The sequence below is a fragment of the Oncorhynchus keta genome, chromosome 10, assembly GCF_023373465.1.
Source record: "Oncorhynchus keta strain PuntledgeMale-10-30-2019 chromosome 10, Oket_V2, whole genome shotgun sequence".
In the NCBI taxonomy this organism is placed as follows: domain Eukaryota; kingdom Metazoa; phylum Chordata; class Actinopteri; order Salmoniformes; family Salmonidae; genus Oncorhynchus; species Oncorhynchus keta.
Genome location: NC_068430.1, coordinates 68,147,885 through 68,170,662, shown reverse-complemented (window position 1 = coordinate 68,170,662; position 22,778 = coordinate 68,147,885). Strand labels below are relative to the sequence as shown.

The window sequence follows — 22,778 nt, the reverse complement described above, 5'->3', positions numbered from 1 at the left end:
CCTAATAGTCGTATCTTCGTCATCTTTCTTGTGTTGGAGCTAAAGTAGGCCTACAAGTCTCCTTTTTAAGTTTTAGCAATTGTGACAACTAGGTTACTTTTAACTTTGTAACAAACTGTTGCTTGTCAAACTTGGAAACAATCATTTATTGCATTGTTACAACTATCGCAGGTCTTTGTTTTTATTCCCCAATGTTTCACTCGAATGAGCTGGACATTTATACAAAATATTGATGTAGGCTAATGTCAAGGGAAGAGGGCAGAAAACATTGTACCAGACACAAAACGATTTTGAGTCGAAATGAGACATTCTACATTTAGCTCGAGTTGAGTCATCAACCACATCTGCCTGTCAAACATCCTCTACAAGGCGTGTAAATTAGCAATCCCATTGGTTTTGCACAGCTACAGTACACCTATTGGATATGACAGTATTCTCACATCCGATTGGTCAATTGTGGAGATGATGTGCTGTAGTTGGTCTGAGGAAACGTCAATCAGATTATATCCTTCCTCTTATTGTGCGAGCCTCAGAATGCTAGTATTGTCTGTGGGCGCGGCATCACATCACAAGCTATCATATTAGTGCGTTGTTTTTCGGTGTTGGTTAATGTTGCTTTACTGCTACATCGTCTCAGGTTCTCTATCTGCGTTCTTATTCACAGGTTTGTAGCGGCGTGCAGTGAGGGTATTTGCGCTACTCGGAGTGACTGGTCAGACCAGGGGGAAAACGGGACCGGAGCTTTTCTGGGGGTTTTTTCTGACATTGTTAATAATTTTCATAATTCCTTGGAGGAATAAACTCCATTGAAAGACTTCAGAAGGGTACTTGTGCGTTCCTCAACACCGCATTACAAGTGTTCCAACAATCCTCAACATGGAGGCCATTGCCAAATACGATTTCAAAGCCACTGCAGATGATGAGTTGAGTTTTAAACGTGGAGAGACGTTGAAGGTAAGCAGCCAATTGTTTCACTGTTTATATTCTTAAGAAATGTGTCAGGGACAGCATGTTCCTGACTGACTAAAGGCCTAGTTATTACACGATTTGTAATATAGCCTGTTACCTTTTTTGTTGTTGGTCATTTTGTGTCTTCATATTAGACACTCCTGCACAGTTAACTGGTTTTAAGGACATGATCTAAAAACGTGTAAACAGTAAGTTCCCTAATTGACTTTAATTGGTCGATATTCAATAACAAAGTATTTTCCAAGAGATATTACCTTGTCATTTCAAAGGTCTATTTATTATGATAGGCCTACAGAAGGAGAGGTAATAGAACGGAATATAATATAAATAAAACAATGTTGTAGGGGTGTTGTCCTTTGGTTCCAACACATTTGAATGAGGCGCAGCTAATGTCTTTGTCAATGGCAAGTCATATTGTAATCGGTGTCACGTTTTCAAGGAAAAGTTCAGCGATTGTTTCCGTACAGATATGGAAAAGGATAGCACTGATAACCTTTGGCAGGACACGATTCTGTCTTTCTCACATCCTATAACAAACATCCTATATTGTATGCCACATATTACACGCGGTCATCATTTTGTGTGGAGAACCAGAATGAGCAACCCCAAAATTAGTCTTCGTAGCCTATATGACAATCATTTTTTAGAGTCAAATAAATGCTAAAAGAGGAGTCAGGATGCTATGGTAAGTAACCCTACCCATAGTTGGTTAAAAACGACGCTTAAGCTCTTCCATCAAATCCTTTCTTTATCCTCAGTAGTTCAGCAATATTGGACTTCTTCTGTGGTTAAGTAGGCTATGTGATAATGTTGAAACAGGAAGTCTCCAGTATCATTCTTGGCTTCTATACATTTTTCCTCACTCAGAGAGTCAGAAATGGAGAGGGAGAAGGAAAGAGAGCAGAGAGAGAGAGTGAAAGAGAGGATGAGCTGGCAGTATGTTTACAACCACACCCCTTCCCTTGCTGAGATTATGACAGTTCCTTCATTTCAGTGTCAGAACAGTACTTTAACAGCTCTGCTTCAAGACATGCTATAATGGTTATAAAAGCTCTATTATAGCTGAACTTTTTGCGGCATAACTGCACGCTGACACATGACTGTCTGTACTGCAATCATAATACTGGTGTCAGTTCGGGTTAAAACCATATGCAAAAAAAAACAGCAGTAAAGAGAAGATTGAGAGTGAAGTGTGTGTCTCTGATGTAAATGGCTGGTTGTGGTTGTGTGCAGTCTTGTCTTTTTTCCAGCTCCCTCTCTCCACTGGTGTTTTGAGAACGGTCTGGCCCTGGTCTTGGCTCACCCTCCCTCCCCTGTTCTCCTCTACTCCGGCAATGTACCCCGGCAACGCCGCGTTCAGAGGCAGAAACAGATCTGGCGAACCAGGACAGGAATACGCATTCATATCTCCTCAAGAGAAACATCAGTTGTAGATGTTCACACTAGAGACAGGAACATATCTGATCATGTGGCTTTAATGGTCCTTCTGTAGCTCAGTTGGTAGAGCATGGCGCTTGTAACGCCAGGGTAGTGGGTTTGATTCCCGGGACCATCCATACGTAGAATGTATGCACACATGACTGTAAGTCGCTTTGGATAAAAGCGTCTGCTAAATGGCATATATTATTATTATTATTATTATTATTTAAGAGAAATCGGGCCGCGAGCTGTGAAAACGGTGAACATGGTTGAAACGGTGAACAAAGTTATCAGTCCATTTGTTGCCTACTGACTTAACAAGTCGGTAATTGTCCAAGAGGAATATCTGAAGGACGATTGGTGTGATTGCCGATCAGTGATAGGAGGCATGTGAGTGCAGGCTATACTGCGTACAGTATACACTAGTCTAAGTAACTTTTACTATCCGTATAGTACATTCTGCCATCCAAACCAATGGATGTCCCTCCCTCCTGTATTAGCCACAAGCTTTTAGCCGGCTCAACAATGACCATAGCATTTGGCAAGACAGCACAAACCAATCTGGAAGCAGGCTATATTCTAACAGCCAAGTCAATAGATTTCTTTCTCGTGTTAGCTGATTTGTTCACAGAAATGAAGCTCAATGGAGAGCGAACATTCTTTATCACAGCGCTGTAGAAGGGGATGGGGGAGTATGCCAGGCAGCTTACCCCATCCCCCTGGGCTTTAGGCTTCGCTCGCTCGGCGGGCACCACATAATAAATATTAATCGTCCAAGAGTGTGGTGTGTGGCAACAGCTTGCCGGTAAAAACACTACTACACCCGAGGCTATTTTTTTTTTCCTTCCCCCTGCTCGGTTCTTTCTGCGTAGCGCAGCATGCATGAACTCCGCCCGGAGTTGCGAAAGGGTTCTGTTGAGTTGAGTTCCGTTCTTGCAACTTCCTGGGACTGCTCTGCTGATGCAGTCTTGGCTCTTCTGAGTTCAGAGAGGGAGGCAAGGAGAGAGGGAGAATCTGGAGGGGATTCAGGAACGTCGGCAGTGATCCTATCCCTCCTTTCCTAATTGAATTCTGACCATGGAGGGAGGATGGGGCTCTTTGGCACTGTTCTCGGGGCCCATGGGCGGCCTCTTCTTAACCACACACTTCAAAGCTTCTGGCCTGGCACTGGGTTTTTAGCTCCAGTACTGTTCCAGCATGTACTATTACAGGGTATTTAGTCAAGTGGCTCTTATGAAGTAGGTCTACTCTCTTGATGAACTGAGCTCTTATGGAATAAGCCTACTGTCTTGGTGAATTGCTGAGAATTAGAATACAGCCAATGCGTGACGTGCCATGTCCATGATCGATTTAGCACCGTTCTTGAGATCCCCTTACAATACAGGGGACATTAAGTCCTCATGGATATTTTTAGAAATTTGTGAAGATGAGAGATTATTTCCTCTGAATATGTAGGGTAACTCCCCCATCCCTCACTTTACAAAGGGTGGAGGAGTTTATTCTCTGGTATTGAGTTGTCAGGAAGAGAATCATGTCAAATAAATAACGCTTACTGAACAGAAGTCTTGTCTTGTTTTTTTGTGTTACTCGACATCAAGACATCTCGTTTTTTTCGCATTTTGAAGGGCAGGAGAGGAGACCTCCATTTTTATTTGGGGAAGTTTTTTTGTTGGATAGACATTCGATGGCTCTGATGCACGCAATCTCTCTTTCTCTCTCGCGTTCTCTATTTCTCTCTTTCTTTCTTTTTTCTGTCAACTGAGGCCGCAGCACAAAAGCCGGGCAGCATCAGGTCTAAATTTAGACTGCAAGGAGTGGAAAGAAAAACCATCTGAGACAGGAACCTGGCCATGGCCTCCGTGTCTGACGGAGAAGCCCAAAGAGAATGGAGCATCACTCTGGTCAAACAAAGGAGAAGAAGGAAACAACAAACAGCTTTGGTCTCAAGTGTCTGGCTAAATAGTTTTTAGGGAAGTAGCAGCACCGTAGCCTGGTCCCAGATTAGTTTTTGCTGTATAGCCAAATCCTGTGGCCATTGTCAACGCCATTTGGCTAAGGCTCTACAGCACAGATCTCAGGCCTGCAAGGTCACACTGTGGCTCTTTGACTTTTTGGTGCCAACCCACGGACACCAGAAGTCTGTGTTCCGAGCTGGCAGTCAGGCACAGAAGGATAAACCGAGAGAGAGCGAGGGAGAGAAAGAAAGCACTCCACTCCGCTCTCCCAGAATGCCAGAGGCAGCGGGAGTCTAAAACGGGATGTACTGTGAATGTACAGTGAAGGACAGACAGCGTCTGCCAACGCTATCTAGTGAACTGAACTCATTCCCATGGCGGATGCTAACCTGCTAGGTTTCTTAGGAGCTTATACACCAGAAGCTGCGTCCTATGGGTCACTTATGTCATATGCATGATAGGTTCTTCTGCCATTTGACCATAGCCATTCTTTGTGTCTATTTATGAGTGTGTATGCTTGCGTGTGCACCTGCATGTGTGGGTGACACTGACTCCTTTGACAGGGGCAAATGTACAGTGTATCAACTCTCCCATTACAAGGTGAAATCACCACTCGATGCAGATGAGCGTCAAGACAAGGGCGATGGAGAGGGAACGAGAGTAATCTAAACAAACAAACTAGCAGGTCCCATGTCACAGCTTGTGACCTGCTAGAGGTGCTAAAGAAGACCGAGGGAGAACAGGCCTAAAGTAAACCCACAATCCTGTGCCGGGCTTCTCTCTCGTCACCTCCCGTCACCGTGTACAGAGTTACAGTATATTGACTTATCAATTACAGGGCAGGAAAACAAAGCATGACGAAGAAAGAGAGAGTGGGATGGCAGAAGGAGAGGTAGAATAGTGTTTATAAACCTTTGTGTTGCCTTACTACGCGATAGACACAACTTTAACAACCCAAACACCGGATCTAAATTGGGAGAACAAGGGTATTTTCAAGAATTAAACCCTCAGGTTAGGTTTGTGAACTAATGTCCGGGTGTTCTAACAAATCGTGCACTCCCCCAAGGCTAAGTTAGGATGTTCTAACAAATCGTGCACTCCCCCAAGGCTAAGTTAGGATGTTCTAACAAATCGTGCACTCCCCCAAGGCTAAGTTAGGATGTTCTAACAAATCGTGCACTCCCCTCAGTACAATGGCAGGGTGTTCAACACATTTTTGCCCCCCTGCGGCTACTGCAGCATGGATGATGCTTATTACCCTTGGAAGTGAATCTGACCTAATTACAGTATGAGATTGCCTGACTGGAGGGCTGGCAGTGCACACATGCACAGAGAGAGAGACACACACACCCAAGTTGTCACACTGTAGCTTTGAAAAGTTTACTGCTACTGTCTGACCCAGTCGTAAGGCCAAAGGCTGCTCTTATTACCCCTGTGTTCAGGGACCTTCGCTTTGAAGCCATCCTGGAGCCTTGCTTTCTTGTTTTCCTGTTTGTCCACCTGCGTGGTTTGGGATGGGTAGATGCCGAGTTTGCTCCATTTCTGTTGGGAATGCCCTGAGAGGGATTTTAAACTTTCAGGAGAAGAGAAAAGAGTGTCTATCTTCTCAGGTGTGTTCAGAACGTTCCAGGCCTCACGACTTGCCAGATAGTTTCATTTTGCACAGGTTGACTTCACCCAGTCGTAATTCTGTCCAGGGCTACAGTAGTTGAGGCTCACTACAACACACTCCCTACTGCTCTTTAGCTAAGAGTGTGATCATGGGCCCGACAGTGTGAAAAGCAAAACATGGTTTCCTGTCACATCTAATGCTGTTCTTGACTCTCAGCTTCACAACCATATTTGTTTATTTTTGTATTTAATTAGGCAAGTCAGTTAAGAATACATTCTTATTTACAATGACGGCCTAGGAACTGTGGGTTAACTGCCTCGTTCAGGGGCAGAATGAATGACAGCTCAGGGATTCGATCTAGCAACCTTTCGGTTATTGGCCCAACGAATCTAACCACTAGGCTACCTGCTGCCCCGCCCTTGGCCTAGGGGGAATGCAAGTAGATACGCACACATACACGCACACACACACACGAAACAGTGTAAAGCACACCGAAACAGTGTAGAGAACACATGCACACAGACACACACACACTAAACTAATCCGCAGTGGGACTAGCTTGGGCTGTTCAACATTGTTTTTCATCAAAGCTGCGATCCTAACACCGCTCTGTCTAATGCCTCGGAAACAATCCTCTCCCACACCTCTCTCTCACACCACACACAGCCTCTCACCCTCTCTCCAGTGCTGTTTCAAAGATCCATCTCTAAGCCCAGTCAAATGCTTTAACCATTGATTAAACCTAAACCTGCCTTCTCCCACGTGGACAGACCATAGAATACAATACCCTGGCCTGTTAGCTCAATACAGATGGCTTCCTAACTAGAAGCTTTGTTTTCCCTCCCTCTCTAAGCTTTGGGTTTTTTATCGCAACACCCAGAAATGGCTCCCTATTCCCTATATAGTGCACTACTTTTGACCAGAGTCTTATGGGCCCAATCAAAAGTAGTGCGCTCTATAGGAAAATAGGGTTCCATTTCAGCTGTGCAAGTTGCCTTCTCACACCTCATTTGTTTTTACTGTGATGTCAATAGAGCCATTCTCACTTTATTTATATAGTTCAGGGGACTGGAGGGAACAGGCTAAATTCTCACTATTTATATAGTTCAGGGGACTGGAGGGAACAGGCTAAATTCTCACTATTTATATAGTTCAGAGGACTGGAGGGAACAGGCTAAATTCTCACTATTTATATAGTTCAGGGGACTGGAGGGAACAGGCTAAATTCTCACTGCAGGATTATTTACTGGTTTGCTTCAACTCCAAGAAAAGCATAATTGTTTCAGGAACCGTGTGTGTGTGCGCGCGTGTGTGTGTGTGATAGGGAGATAAATGAAGCCATCTCCTCTCTCCCATCCTGTAATTTGGTCGTCGCGATGGAACACAATTCCATCAACATGATGAGCATGAATATTATATTTTAAATATATATATATATTAAATATCAGGAATTGTGAAAACTGAGTTTAAATCTATTGGCTAAGGTGTATGTAAACTTCTGACTTCAATTTTATGTCATGTGGCCTTGTGGTGTGTGTCTGAGAGTAACCGGGGGAGAGAGAAGGCAACCATGTTGACTTGCAGTGGTAGGCTTTTTGCTCGTTATTCAACTCATCTGATTACATAGTATCTGTCTTGACTGCATCAACTGAGGGAAACTAGCTTAGCTTGCTAGCTAACGTTAGCTAGGCTAATTGAGACTTCATAACTTTAGCTGTGTGCTTTCCATTCCTTTCTATAGCAAATAACAACTACATTCAGAGTATTAAGTGGCAGCCTACCTGTTGGCTCTTGGTGTTGTATCCTGTCTTTCTCATTTAACTTTTAGTTTTGTCATTTTAATTCCATTGACTAGCCTAGATATCTGCCACACGGAGCGGAGCGTCTATCTATGACTGTAGCCTAGTGCCGGTTTGATGACTTCAGAACAGTACTTCCACTGGTACTGACTGAGTGAAGGAAATGCGACTGTTAAACTGCTATGGAATGAAAGTCCAGCTTCAGTACTCCTCCACTTTGAACCACAACCAGAGGATGGGTATATTACGGGCATATTGTTTTTCTGCTGTTCTCATTTGTTGCTCATATGGTAAGTACATATTTGTTGCACGAGAAATATAAGGAAAGCTATTACTGCCACCAGTACAGGCATTGTGAAAAACACAAGGCTCGTCGCCAATGAATTGAGTGATATCCGTTGTCAGTTTTCTGATGTGCGCAACTGATGGAGTGATGTCCCATTCCCTAGGCCTAATTTACCTCTCCCTACCACTAGTTGCTCCATTTGAGTGCCACTCCTCCACCGAGCGACCCTCTAAAACGAGGGGGAGGGCTAAGGGGAGGTATTGGGAATAAGCCTTCCTCTCTGCTGTAACTCTAGTCCTTGAGTACCAACATACAGTACAGGACTCTCAACACTAGTCGTTGTGTGCCAACATACAGTACAGGACTCTCAACCCTAGTCCTTGCATGCCATGTTTTTGATTGAACTGACCTGGAAGACCAGCCGTGTTAAATTCAATCACTGAACTGATCAATTAGCTCAGTTGGTTAGGTTTGTTGCCTTGTTGGGACAAAAAGATGATGGACTATGTACACCCTCTGTTGCCTCATGCTGACTCATCTCCAGCTGGCCTCCCATCACCGTGGGTAAGTCAATTGGCATTAGAGTGCTGACATGCTAGGCAGGCACCAGCCCCAACATACAGGGCTCACCTTCCCGATCAGAGTGACTCATTCCACCCCTAAGTTATCCCTGCGCTCCTTCACACTAAACAGCATACATTGTTTTCCACAAGCACATGGAGTAGCCAGCCAAATCGGAAAAGTAGCCAGCCAGGCTCGGGTTAAGACATTTTTGCTGAACAAGCTCTATTTTGGTACATTCTAATACTAGATATTTTCTGGCTGAAAATACAATCAGGATATAACACTGATCAAAAATGTTCACACTTTTACATTGCTGGTTTCATCAGCTGTTGTGCAACATGATATAAACACAGGAACAACTTAATTCTGACTGCACTGGGCCTTAAAAAACCTGTAACACGGAACCCAAACCGGCTGCTCGCGTGCGCCATCATGCATAAATGTATTTTGTCCCCCCACACCAAACGCAATCATGACACGCAGGTTAAAATATCAAAACAAACTCTGAATCAATTATATTAATTTGGGGACAGGTCGAAAGCATTAAACATTTATGGCAATTTAGCTAGCTAATTTGTCCTTTTTAGCTAGCTTGCTGTTGCTAGCTAATTTGTCCTGGGATATAAACATTGAGTTGTTATTTTACCTGAAAGTCCTCTACTCCGCCAATTAATCCACACATAAAACGGTCAACCAACTCGTTTCTAGTTATCTCTCCTCCTTCCAGGCCTTTTCTTCTCTTGACTTTATATTGCAATTGGCAACTTTCATAAATTACGTGCATTTACTGCCACTGACTTCGTTCGTCTTTCAGTCACCCACATGGGTATAACCAATGAGGAGATGGCACGTGGATACCTGCTTCTATAAACCAATGAAGAGATGGGAGAGGCAGGACTTGCAGTGCGATCTGCATCAGAAATAGAACTGACTTCATTTTAGCCCTTGGCAACGCAGATGCTCGTTGGCGCTCGCGAGCAGTGTGGGTGCAATAATTGAATAACATAGATTTCTAAATGTATTTTGCGACGCGAGCGGTGTAGTCCGCCTGTAAGAGTCTGACTTCCACAGGCTTCAGGTATGATTGAAGAATGACGCAGGTGTTAAACATGGGCTTTGCCATACAGAAAGCACCATTGTCAAAATGTTGATTAAACCAGTAGACCTACAGTATATCAATATCTCTGAAAATAAGTATAATTAGCTTTTAAAACAATTCAAAGCCTACCCGTATGCAAATTATAGAGTCAAATTAACTGCTGTCTTAGTGATGCGATTTGGTAGACTACTGACTAGTCACTCACTTTAAAATCAGTCTGGCCAGTTCTAAAGGACTTCAAATCGGAAATACAAATGAGATCTGTAGTTTAGTTGTGCCGATGCGACACCATGGACATATACAGTAACTACGTTGTATGAGATTGACTTTATTCAGTCAGTTCCACACCTTTTATAGACGAGTTAAGCTTGCTGTTCGTCAATCAAAGCACAGTAAATAGCCTATGCGCCACCACTCCGTGGCTGTTTATGAAACACGCCAGGGTCCAACGCTAGCTTTTTTTCTCACTGGTAAAAATCATCCAGTTAACGTTGGACGCTGGTAAAAATCTATTGGCATGAACAGAACTTCTACTGGCCTGGACGTGGTGTAGTTCTTAAAGGGATAATTCAATATTTTGGCAATGACTGTTTGAAAGAAGTTGCTGACTAGCATTAGTGCAATTGTTAACTAACATTTACACAATGGCTGGAAGACTATGGTAACTGCTAGCATGCTAGTAGAGACCTAGCATTAGCTTGCAAAAACTAACACCAACTTCCTTCATTGCCAAAACCCAGGAGTATCCCTTTAAATGAACTGGGGTCATGCAGGGCCTATAGGTTGGCATGCTTTCTCTAAAATCAGCTATTAAGAGGCTACATTTGGTTATTGAATGTTTTAAAAAGCTGTGTAATATAATTTGGCTATGTAAGTCATTACACTATTCTTCAGAATTGCATTGTATTAATTGTATACAGTTTTGTTTCTAAATTATGTCTTTTTGAGATTTGAAAATAGGATGCTGCCTCTTTAAGAGTCCAAAAGACATATCGACATGGCTACAGTAGGCTAGCCAAGACTAATGCTACGTGTTTTGTAGCTTTCTTTTTGCAGACTATCAACAGTAGCCAGCATATTGCTAGAATGTTTACTTTTGTAAATCACTTCCACTAAAAGAAGACAATAGGCTACATGGATTTGCACTCATCGTTAGCACATTTTATTGGACGTGCAAATTCATGCTCCATCCCTCCGTGTAAAGAAATGTGACTGCAACCACAGCACACACAAACACACCCAAGTACCGAAAGACGGAACAGACCGCAGACTGTCAAACCGTCAGTGTTCCCGGTCATCGCTCACTTTGTAAAGCATAACCTAGTTCAATAGTTCTCCTCAAAATAGGATCAGTTGCAGTTACCCCTGTAGCATCTGCTCGTCTGTCACCTGGGGTGAGTCAGTTAGCATTACCCCGCTAACTTGTTTACGCTAGCTCTAAGTGAGTCTCCTGTGAGGCGAGAGACATAGTTAGCATTAGAGGTACACCAGAGTAGCGCTAAGTGAGTCTCCTGTGAGGTGAGAGACATAGTTAGCATTAGAGGTACACCAGAGTGACTCATTCCTCCCCTAAGTACCACTCACTACACCTGTCAGTGGAGCAGGGCAGAGAGCAGGGTAAAGGGATTAGCTGATCCAAGATGGTGTAGCAGTCGAACGTCTTGTCGTGTCGTGTCCCTTGTATATATCGTTTTTAAATATTTTTTTAAACATATTTTCTTCGCATATCTTTTAAAACATTTTGTTAAACCTCTACTTCTAAATACTCTCCTGCAACCCGCCTCACCCAATGTAGCTATTTTCTTCTAAAGTACTTATATCTACTTTGGATCCGAAACCCCTCAACTGAAGCTAGCCAGCTAACTACCAGCTAGCTACCAACTATCAGTCAGCAAACCATTGCTAGCGGTCTTCAGCTAACCGGTCATCAGCTAACCTTTAGCTAGGAAAGCTCTCGCCAGTTCGAACAACGCGACTCTAACCAGAGCATAACGGACCTATTATTTTTTTATCCCCGGATTCCTACCGCAAACGGAACATTTTCAACTGGATTCTTCACAACTAGCTATCTAGCTAACCGCAACCCCGGATGATTACTCCTGGCTAGCGTTTCCACCCACTTAGCTTGAAGCTAGCCCGGCCAGAGCTCCTGTGCTACCACCGAAGCATACTCCGATACCGATTATTGGAGGACCAAAAAAGCCGATACCAATTAATCGGATGATTTAAAAAAACATATATTTGTAATAATGACAATTACAACAATACTGAATGAACACTTATTTTAACTTAATATAATACATCAATAAAATCAATTTAGCCTCAAGTAAATAATGAAACATGTTCAATTGGGTTTAAATAATGCAAAAACAAAGTGTTGGAGAAGAAAGTAAAAGTGCAATATGTGCTATGTAAGAAAGCTAATGTTTAAGTTCCTTGCTCAGAACATGAGAACATATGAAAGCTGGTGGTTCCTTTTAACTTGAGTCTTCAATATTCCCAGGTAAGACGTTTAAGATTGTAGTTATTATAGGAATTATAGGGCTATTTCCCTCTATACCATTTGTATTTCATTAACCTTTGACTATTGGATGTTCTTATAGGCACTTTAGTATTGCAAGTGTAACAGTATAGCTTCCGTCCCCCTCCTCGCTCCTCCCTGGGCTCGAACCAGCAACACAACGAGAACAGCCACCCTCGATGCAGCGTTACCCATGCAGAGCAAGGGGAACAACTACTAGAAGGTTCAGAGCGAGTGACGTTAGAAACGCTATTAGCGCGCGCTAACTAGCTAGCCATTTCACTTAGGTTACACCAGCCTCATCTCGGGAGTTGATAGGCATGAAGTCATAAACAGCGCAATGCTTGACGCACAATGAAGAGCTGCTGGCAAAACGCACAAAGGTGCTGTTTGAATTAATGTTTACATGCCTGCTTCTGCCTACCACCACTCAGTCAGATACTTAGATACTTGTATGCTTGTATGCTCAGTCAGATTATATGCAACGCAGGACACGCTAGATAATATCTAGTAATATCATCAACCATGTGTAGTTAACTAGTGGTTATGATTGATTGTTTTTTATAAGATAAGTTTAATGCTAGCAACTTACCTTGGCTTACTGCATTCACGTAACAGGCTCCTTGTCTTAAAAATCGGCCATTCCGATTAATCGGTCGACCTCTAGTGTGTGCTTTCTCATGCATTAAAAGCTCCTGTTGATTCTGCTTTCTCTCTCAATTCAAGTTATTGGCTTTATTGGCATGGGAAACACATGTTTATATTGCCAAAGCAAGTGAAATAGATAATAAACAAAAGGTCTCTCCCTCTCTCTGTCTCTGTGCTGACCCTGAAACTCTACTGTTGTTGACAGTTTGCAGACATAGATAGAAAGCCCTCCCAGGGGGGGAGAGTGTCTGAGAGGGGCCATCTGGGCAGACTAGATTCAGAGGCCTGTCCCCTACACTGAGCCTCTCTAGTCTGAGTGAGCTTGTTGGGACTGCTTGTCAGAACCTAATGGGTCTGCTCTTTCACACTCTCTCACTCTTTCTTTCTTTGTAATCCAGACAGCCCCAATCTGGGATCTCGTTAAATGTGTCCCAGTGCTGTAGATGGATTAGTGGTTTAGCTGTCGCTCCTCGCCCTTTATCCCCTCAACCGACATAGGATAAATAGACCTCATGGATTAGCCCCAAAACAGAGGCTGGGACCGTTGCCAACCGGGCAGAACCAGGACAGGGGGCAGAGGGAGACACAGCAGCACATAACTCTCCAGGAAAGCAAGGCCCCAGCTGCTACAGGCTAGGCTCTTGGCACAATCCAAAATCCCAGAAAACTATACGGTTGCGTAATGAACCTCGATTACCACTGACTTTATCCAAGTGAAGGCGTGGATGTGTGTCAACTGGCAATGCAATATTCATTTCAACTAGAGGATTGTGTCGTGATGTAGGGGCACACACCACTGCTTTGTACACCATGCTATTATACGGTGTGGCATATCAATAACCTGTTAAACAGCATGATGGGTCACCTTGGGGACAATAAAAGGCCACTCTAAAATGTGCAGTTTTGTCACACAACACAATGCCAAGTTGTCTCAAGTTTTGGGGGAGCATGCAATTGGCATGCTGACTACAGGAATGTCCATCAGAGCTGTTGCCACAGAATTGAATGTTAATTTCTCTACCATACGCCGCCTCCAACGTTGTTTTAGAGAATTTGACAGTACGTCCAACTGGCCTCACAACTGCAAACCACATTTAACCCTTCGCCAGCCCAGGACCTCCACATCCAGCTTCTTCACCTGGGGGATTGTATGAGACCAGCCACCCGGACAGCTGTTGAAACTGTGGGTTTCCACAACCAAAGTATTTCTGCACAAACTGGCAGAAACCGATTGGAAGCTCATCTGCATGCTCTCTCAGGGAAGGTCATCTGTGTGTGCGTCGTCCTCACCAGGGTCTTGACCTGACTGCAGTTTGGCGTAGTAACCGACTTCAATAGGCAAATGCTCACATTCGATGGCCACTGGCACGCTGGAGAAGTGTGCTCTTCACGAATTAATCCCTGTTTCAGCTGTGCCGGGCAGATGGCGTCATGTGAGCGAGCGGTTTGCGGATGTCAACTTTGTGAACAGAGTGCCCCATGGTGGCAGTGGGGTTGTGATATGGGCAGGCAAAAGTTACGGACAACAAACACAACTGCATTTTATCGATGGCAATTTGAATGCATAGAGATACCGTGATGAGATCCTGAGGCCCATTGTCGTGCCATTCATCCGCCGCCATCACCTGATGTTTCAGCATGATAATGCACGGCCCCATTTCGCAAGGGTCTGTACACAATTCCTGGAAGCTGAGAATATCCCAGTTCTTCCATGGCCTGCATACTCACCAGACATGTCACCCATTAAGCATGTTCGGGATGCTCTGGATTGACGTGTACAAGAGCGGGTTCCAGTTCCTGCCAATATCCAGCAACTTCACAAGCCATTGAAGAGGAGTAGGACACCATTACACAGGCCACAATCGACAGCCTGGACAACTATATGCGAAGGAGATGTGTCGTGCTGCATGAGGCAAATGGTGTTTACCAGATACTGTCTGTTTTTCTGATCCACGCCCCTACCTTTTTTCAAAGGTATCTGTGTCCAACCGATGCATATCTGTATTCCCAGTCCTGTGAAATCCATAGATTAGGGCCTAATTAATTTATTTAAATGGACGGATTCCCTTATATGAACTGTAATTCAGTAAAATCTTTGAAATTGTTGCATGTTGCTTTTTATATTTTTGTTCAGTGTAGATATAAATGTATTTCTTTTGCACGTTCCCCTCTGCAGTTGATCAATTTTCTTGTCTGCCCTGATTCCCAACATGCACACACACACACATTCTGATCTTTCTGTCAGGTATCGCCCGTCTTTCTCCACGCGCCTCTACGGACACATTGGCTGTTTTTCCCTCAGGGAGAAAGATAAGCATACCTTCTGTGTGTAAGTCTCTCTCTCTCTCTTTCTCTCTTTCTCTCTTTTTCTCTCTTTCTCTTTTTCTCTTTTTCTCTCTCTCTCTCTCTCTCTCTTTCTCTCTCTCTTTCTCTTTCTCTTTCATTTTGCAAAAAAATGTCTCTCCTTCCCTCTCTTCTACCATCTCATGTATATTAATGACGCACCAGAAACCAGTATTCGCCCTGAATGCCTTGTTCCCTGGCTGGTTGTGCATACTGAACACGCTTACACACACACACATACACTGAAACACATATATACATACACACACATTCCCCCCACTCAAACACCACACACAAGTCTCTCTTATTTTTTCCAGTGCGGGCAATTAGAAAGCAGTAAGTGTGAAGGTGTAGAGGAATAGAGGAGAGGAACCCCCTGTGGATATGATTTACGTTTAAGAGCAAGTCTGTTGTCTGCTGAGTTGTTTCCCTGATTGAATTCACACCCCTGGTTATAATCCTGCAGTTTGATTCCTTCCCAATCCTCTCTGGACTACACTCTGCATTGGCAAAATGCCCCCCTCTTCCATCTTCCCTCTCCCCCTCTTCCATCTCCCCCTCTTCCATCTCCCTCTCTTCCATCTCCCTCTCTTCCATCTCCCTCTCCATCTCCCTTCCTCTCCATCTCCCCCTCTTCCATCTCCCTCTTCCATCTCCCCCTCTTCCATCTCCCCTCTTCCATCTCCCCCTCTTCCATCTCCCCTCTTCCATCTCCCCTCTTCCATCTCCCCTCTTCCATCTCCCCCTCTTTCATCTCTCCCTCTCTTTCATCTCCCTCTCTTCCCTCTCCCCTCTTCCATCTCCCTCTCCCCCTCTTCCACCTCCCTCTACCCCTCTTTCACCCCCCTCTCCCTCTCTTCCAACTCCCTCTCTTCTAGAGGTCGACCAATTATGATTTTTCGATACCGATTATTGGAGGACTAAAAAAGCCGAAGCCGATTAATCGGCCGATTTAAATGTTAAAAAACGTGTTTATTTGTAACAATGACAATTACAACAATACTGAATACTGAAAGGCATTGATATTTATGCTTAGGTACATTCGTGCAACGATTATGCTTTTGTCGCAAATGCGCTTTTGTGAAAACATCCCCCGTTTGGCGAAGTTGGCTGTCTTTGTTAGGAAGAAATATTCTTCACAGTTCGCAATGAGCCAGGCGTCCCAAACTGCTGCATATACCCTGACTCTGTTGCACAGAATGCAAGAGAAGTGACACAATTTCCCTAGTTGAAATAAATTCATGTTAGCAGGCAATATTGACTAAATATGCAGGTTTAAAAATATATACTTGTGTATTGATTTTATGAAAGGCGTTGATGTTTATGGTTAGGTACACATTGGTGCAACGACAGTGCTTTTTTTCCGTGAATGCGCTGGTTAAATCACCCTTTTGGCGAAGTAGGCTATGATTCAATGATAAATTAACAGGCACCGCATCGATTATATGCAATGCAGGACAAGCTAGATCAACTAGTAATATCATCAACCATGTGTAGTTAACTTGTGATTATGTTTGTTTTTTATAAGATATGTTTAATGCTAGCTAGCACCTTATGTGGCTCCTTGCTGCACTCGCATAACAGGTAAACAGCCTGCTATGCAGTCTCCTCGTGAAGTGCAACGTTATCGGCCATAATCGGTGTCCAAATCTGCCGATTACTGATTGTTATGAAAACTTGGACTCGGCCCAAATTAATCGGCCATTCCGATTAATCGGTCGACCTCTTCTCTCTTCCCCCTCTTCCACCTCCCTCTCACCCTCTTCCACCTCCCTCTCTTCGACCTCCCTCTCCCCCTCTTCCAAATCCCTCTCCTTCTCTTCCACCTCCCTCTCCTTCTCTTCCACCTCCCTCTCCTTCTCTTCCACCTCCCTCTCCTTCTCTTCCACCTCCCTCTCCTTCTCTTCCACCTCCCTCTCCTTCTCTTCCACCTCCCTCTCCTTCTCTTCCACCTCCCTCTCTCTCTTCTACCTCCCTCTCTTCCACCTCCCTCTCCCTCTCTTCCAACTCCCTCTCCTTCTCTTCCAACTCCCTCTCCTTCTCTTCCAACTCCCTCTCCTTCTCTTCCACCTCCCTCTCTCTCTCTTCTACCTCCCTCTCTCTCTCTTCTACCTCCCTCTCTCTCTCTTCTACCTCCCTCTCTCTCTCTTCTACCTCCCTCTCTCTCTCTTCTACCTCCCTCTCTTCTACCTCCCTCTCTTCCACCTCCCTCTTCCACCTCCCTCTCACCCTCTTCCACCTCCCTCTCTTCGACCTCCCTCTCCCCCTCTTCCAAATCCCTCTCCCTCTCTTCCACCTCCCTCTCTTCCACTCTCTCTTCTACCTCCCTCTCTTCCACCTCCCTCTTCCCTCTCCCTCTCTTCCAACTCCCTCTATTCCAACTCCTCTCTTCGACCTCCCTCTCCCTCTCTTCCACCTCCCTCTCTTCCAACTCCCTTTTTCCACCTCCCCCTCCCTCTCTTCCACCTCCCTCTCCTTCTCTTCCACCTCCCTCTCCTTCTCTTCCACCTCCCTCTCCTTCTCTTCCACCTCCCTCTCTCTCTCTTCTACCTCCCTCTTCCACCTCCCTCTTCCACCTCCCTCCCTCTCTTCCAACTCCCTCTATTCCAACTCCCTCTCTTCGACCTCCCTCTCCCTCTCTTCCACCTCCCTCTCTTCCAACTCCCTTTTTCCACCTCCCCTCCCCTCCCTCTCTTCCATCTCCCTCTCCAACTCCCTCGCTCGACCTCCACTCCCCTCCCTCACTTCCATCTCCCTCTTCCAACTCCCCTCTTCCAACTCCTCTTCCACCTCCCTCTCCCTCTCTTCCAACTCCCTCTATTCCAACTCCCCTCTTCGACCTCCCTCTCCCTCTCTTCCACCTCCCTCTCTTCCAACTCCCTTTTTTCCACCTCCCCTCCCTCTCCCTCTCTTCCAACTCCCTCTCTTCTAACTCCCTTTTCCACTTCCCTCCATCTCTCTCTCCCTCTCTTCCATCTCCTCTCCAACTCCCTCTCGACCTCCCCCTCCCTCACTTCCATCTCCCTCTTCTAACTCCCTTTTCCACTCCATCTCTCTCTCCCTCTCTTCCATCTCCCTCTCTTCCAACTCCCTCGCTTCGACCTCCCACTCCCCCTCCCTCACTTCCATCTCCCTCACTTCCAACTCCCCTCTTCCAACTCCCTCTTCCACCTCCCTCTCCCTCTCTTCCACCTCACTCTCCCCCCTCACTCTCTCCCCCTCTTCCCCCTCACTCTCCCCTCTCTTCCACCTCCCTATCCTCTCTCTTCCCCTCTTCCACCTCCCTCTTCCACCTCCCTATCCTCTCTCTTCCCCCTCTTCCACCTCCCTCAGCCACCTCCCCTCAGCCACCTCCCTCAGCCACCTCCCTCTTCCACCTCCCTCTCCCCCTCCCTCTTCCACCTCCCTCTCCCCCTCCCTCTTCCACCTCCCTCTTCCACCTCCCTCTCCTCTCTCTTCTACCTCACTCTCCCCCTCACTCTCCCCCTCTTCCCCCTCACTCTCCCCCTCTTCCACCTCACTCTCCCCCGTCTTCCACCTCCCTATCCTCTCTCTTCCACCTCACTCTCCCCTCTTCCACCTCTTCCACCTCACTCTCCCCCTCTTCCACCTCTTCCACCTCCCTCTCCCCCTCTTCCACCTCCCCTCTTCCACCTCCCTTTTCTCTCCCTCCTCTTCCACCTCCCTCTTCCACCTCCCTCTCCCCCTCTTCCACCTCCCTCTCCCCCTCTTCCACCTCCCTCCTCTTCCTCCCTCCTCTTCCACCTCCCTCTTCCTCCTCTTCCACCTCCCTCTCCCCCCTCTTCCACCTCCCTCTCCTCCATCCTTCTCTTCCTTCTACTCCTCGTCCATCATGCTCTTGTATGGGACCTTATTTAATGAATTAACTTTATATTTTATTTAAAGTAGGAGAGAACATGGTGCAGTAGCATTGGCGTCCTATATTTAGATGTGGATAGGCATGCAAGGTGTGTGTGTGTGTCTCTGCGTTTTAGTTAGTGTGCGTACATGCATGCATGTGGTTTTGCCACACACAGCCATTGACAGGCGTGTTCCACTCCCATGGTGAAGCGTGTTCCTCCCAGGTAATTTCATCTCATGTCATGCACAGCCCTATCTGGTGTCCTTCCTCCTGAAAAACCACAGTGGTTCTTCACACACACACACTCACACACACACTGTAACACTTGGTTCCTCAGTGCACGGCGGCTGCAGCAGTAATGGGGCCATCACAAGACTATCACGTCTGGTTTAGGAGATGGTAGAATGAGGATTTGGGATGATCATGATGGTGTGTGTGGCAGCTGTGAAGGAGATTACTCTGGGGCCTGATCTTGTAAATGTAACCGCATCAACGCCCTTACAGAGGTTTACAACAAGGCAACGAGATTGGTCCAGAGGACCGTGCCTCAGCCACGACCAGAAACACTCTGCGAGGAGATTACCATACTGAGATATATCATTCACTACAGCCACTATGGTTCTGGATGCTGAATGGGAAGCAGGTGCTTGCAGCTTCACCCTCCGTTAGCACGCTGGTTGCTGATGACATATACATACCACAGTGTCATTGTGCTTCTGTATAGAAAATAGAGAGAAGTGGAAACAGAAGGGGGGTGTAGTACAAAGAGAGAAAAGGGAGAGACTGCGATGAAGCAGGACACAGAGAGGTATCAAGAAATGTGGAGAGGGAGAGAGAGAGAATGCATCAATGTGTGAGACAGGAAGAAAGAGCTAGGAGAGACAGATGTGTGTGCATGTCATTGCCCTGGCCAGTCAGCCTATTGTGACAGCTAGGCTACCTCTGTTTCTGTCCCTAGGCCTGATACGATCAAACTAGCAGATGGTATTATAGCACTGAGTGGTGTGGTCTCATTTCATGAAGTCGACAGACTTGTATGTTTTTCCAGCTTTAAAACACATTACCGGCCTCTGTTATGGGAAGGACAAACTGAATTAGACAGCCACTGATGAAACGATGTACTGTTCAACAAAATGTACTGTTAATGGGAGCCAGAAAAGAAAGACTGACTGACACTGTCTTCATTGCAGTGTCAGATGGGTTTTACTAGTTTGTTTTGTTTGTGTCTTTCTTTGAAGTGCGCTTGCCTTTGTTGGGCTTTTACAAATCCCTGGCTCAAATTCACTTTGCTGTAGTGCCAAATGCATGGCCACATTGCCTTTATTTAGTTTTTATAGGAATGAAAAACAATGGGATAACAAAGGTATTGCCTTCCAAACCATGGATTAGATATGTTTTTAGAGAAACTCTCTCTCTTACGTCTTACTCTTCTGGTTGGGTTGGAAGGTTAATGTGAACGGGCTGTCTAGTTCTTACTAGTCAGCAAGCAAGGTGGAGAACGTCCACAGTACCCTTCTGTTATGACCCCCATATCGCCCCCAAACCACACACGCTCACGTACAGAACACGCCCCCCGTGTTGTCTGTGTCTGTCTGTCTGTCTGTCTGTCTGTCTGTCTGTCTGTCTGTCTGTCTGTCTGTCTGTCTGTCTGTCTGTCTGTTGTCCTGTCTGTTGTCTGTCTGTCTGTCTGTCTGTCTGTCTGTTGTTGTCTGTCTGTCTGTCTGTCTGTCTGTCTGTCTGTCTGTCTGCCTGTCTGTCTGTCATGGGTCTGTCTGGTCTGTCTGGAGTCTGTCTGTCTGTCTATCTGTCTGTCCCTGTCTGTCTGTCTGTCTGTCTGTCTGTCTGTCTGTCTGTCTGTCTACTAGCTCCTTGTTTCCTAGCATTGGTGTAATTAGTTTTATCAGCAGCCAGCTCCTGCCTCGCTCATGGGAGGGAGAGGAGAGTCATTATCTCCCTCATTTCCTTCCCTCCAGCTCACACACACACACACACACACACACACACACACACACACACACACACACACACACACACACACACACACACAGAGACTGACAGACACACACACAGAGACACAGTGTTGCACATTTCCACACAGACATAGGAGTGCACAGGCAGGCACACGTACATGGATGTACACACACACACTTACACTGGCATAGAGACGTTAGCTCATCCTCTCCTTCTCCCTCAGAGATTCATGTATGAGCAGTATTCAGTCATACTGGATTGGCTCTGACTCTTCACAAGGTTACAGCACCGCTCCTCTCTTCATCACTAGCAGTAGCTATCACTTTAGAATCCTGCTCAGGCCAACACAGCCCCCAGGATACAGACGGGCTGTGACGGAGCACTGGGTGAGTCACCAGTACTGAGCAGCTGGATGTGTGTGTCTGGAGGTGGAGGGTGGAACTGTGTGTCACACTGTCTTTCTCTCTCTCTCTCTCGCTCTCTCCTCTCCTCTCCCCTCTCTTTCTCTCTCTGTGTATGTTTATCTCTTGCGTTCTCAACCTGCATGAGTGGTTATTACTGTGTTTTGGAGTCTGAGGTCATGCAGAGTTTAGAGGGACAGCCGACCAGTGTTCAAAAGAGGCATGGGCCACACACACACTGCGCTGGTCGTGCTATAGGAGGTGCTGTGTATGATTGGCAGATTGGGAAGCAGTCAGAGGCCAACAGTAGACACACACCAGCCTCCCCCAGAACAAATAAGTGTATCCACCCCCTCATCTGTCACTTTCTGTGTGTGCATTGTATGCTTGCTTATCTGTCTTTGCCAATGGGAGATTTGAATTCAATTGAACAGAAATTGGGGCAGATTTAGCATGTATTCAGATATCTCTCCACAGGAAAAGGAGGTCAGCTAGTACCACACTGGTTATTTTTTGGAACAAATATTTTTGGTAAACAGTGGGTCAATTCCACGGTTACAGAATGATGCTAGGAATCACTGGCACAGTTAGCTCCATTTTAAAATTGGCCCATATGTGACATCACAACTGCCTATACATTTCCAACCCACTATTATTTACATTAGGAAGCCTAAACTATAACCCATGTCTGTTTCTTCCTGCTTGGTGCACATTGTTTCCTGTCCTCTGTGTTTACAGTGGCAGTCCATTTCACTTGTGGCCTTGGTAAGAGTGGCGCCATCGCCCCATGGCAGAGGCAGAGAGAGAAAGCTAAGATGAATGGGTGTTTACTGAGACCAGCGAAGGCTAAGAGACTGAGCCTGGCCATTTCTCTCCACTAAGATGACTGGGTCATCCACCATAGAGTGTGGAGACACCTTGGGAGACGTTGAAGGCCCCACTCCCCAGTCACATCATTGTATGATGGTCTTGCTTGTGGGAGACGATACAGTCCCATGCTGAAGCGGAGTTGGTTTGGCATCCGACAGGGACAGGGTAATAAAGAGTGGAGGTGTAAGGCCATGTGTTTGAACTAGTCTGTCTAGGTAGAAGTTGCCTTTATAGACACACAATAGCAAATTTTCACTCCAAAACAAACTCATCCAGAAAGAGCAATTCCACCAAGATTCATACTACTCCCACCCACACCTAAAATCCAATGTGTGTTCTATCAACCGGAATCGTCCTCCATCCAACCCTAAAAACCCATGTAACTCTCTCAGGGAGCTCTCTTGGCCGGTTACGGAGTGTTAGTGTCAGCCGTTGATGCTGATGGATCCGGGGCCAGAG

The 22,778-nt window shown here is 45.7% G+C and overlaps 1 protein-coding gene across 1 annotated transcript in view; it reads left to right on the top strand.

Annotated features, from left to right (window-relative positions):
- The first annotated feature begins 529 nt into the window (after positions 1-529).
- The window catches only part of LOC118389304 (growth factor receptor-bound protein 2-like), a 36,239-nt gene continuing 13,990 nt past the window's right edge, over positions 530-22,778 (top strand). The window contains exon 1 of the mRNA XM_035779222.2: positions 530-954. Coding sequence (XP_035635115.1) covers positions 877-954 — 78 coding nt within the window. The 5' untranslated portion in view covers positions 530-876. The remainder of the gene's footprint in view (positions 955-22,778) is intronic.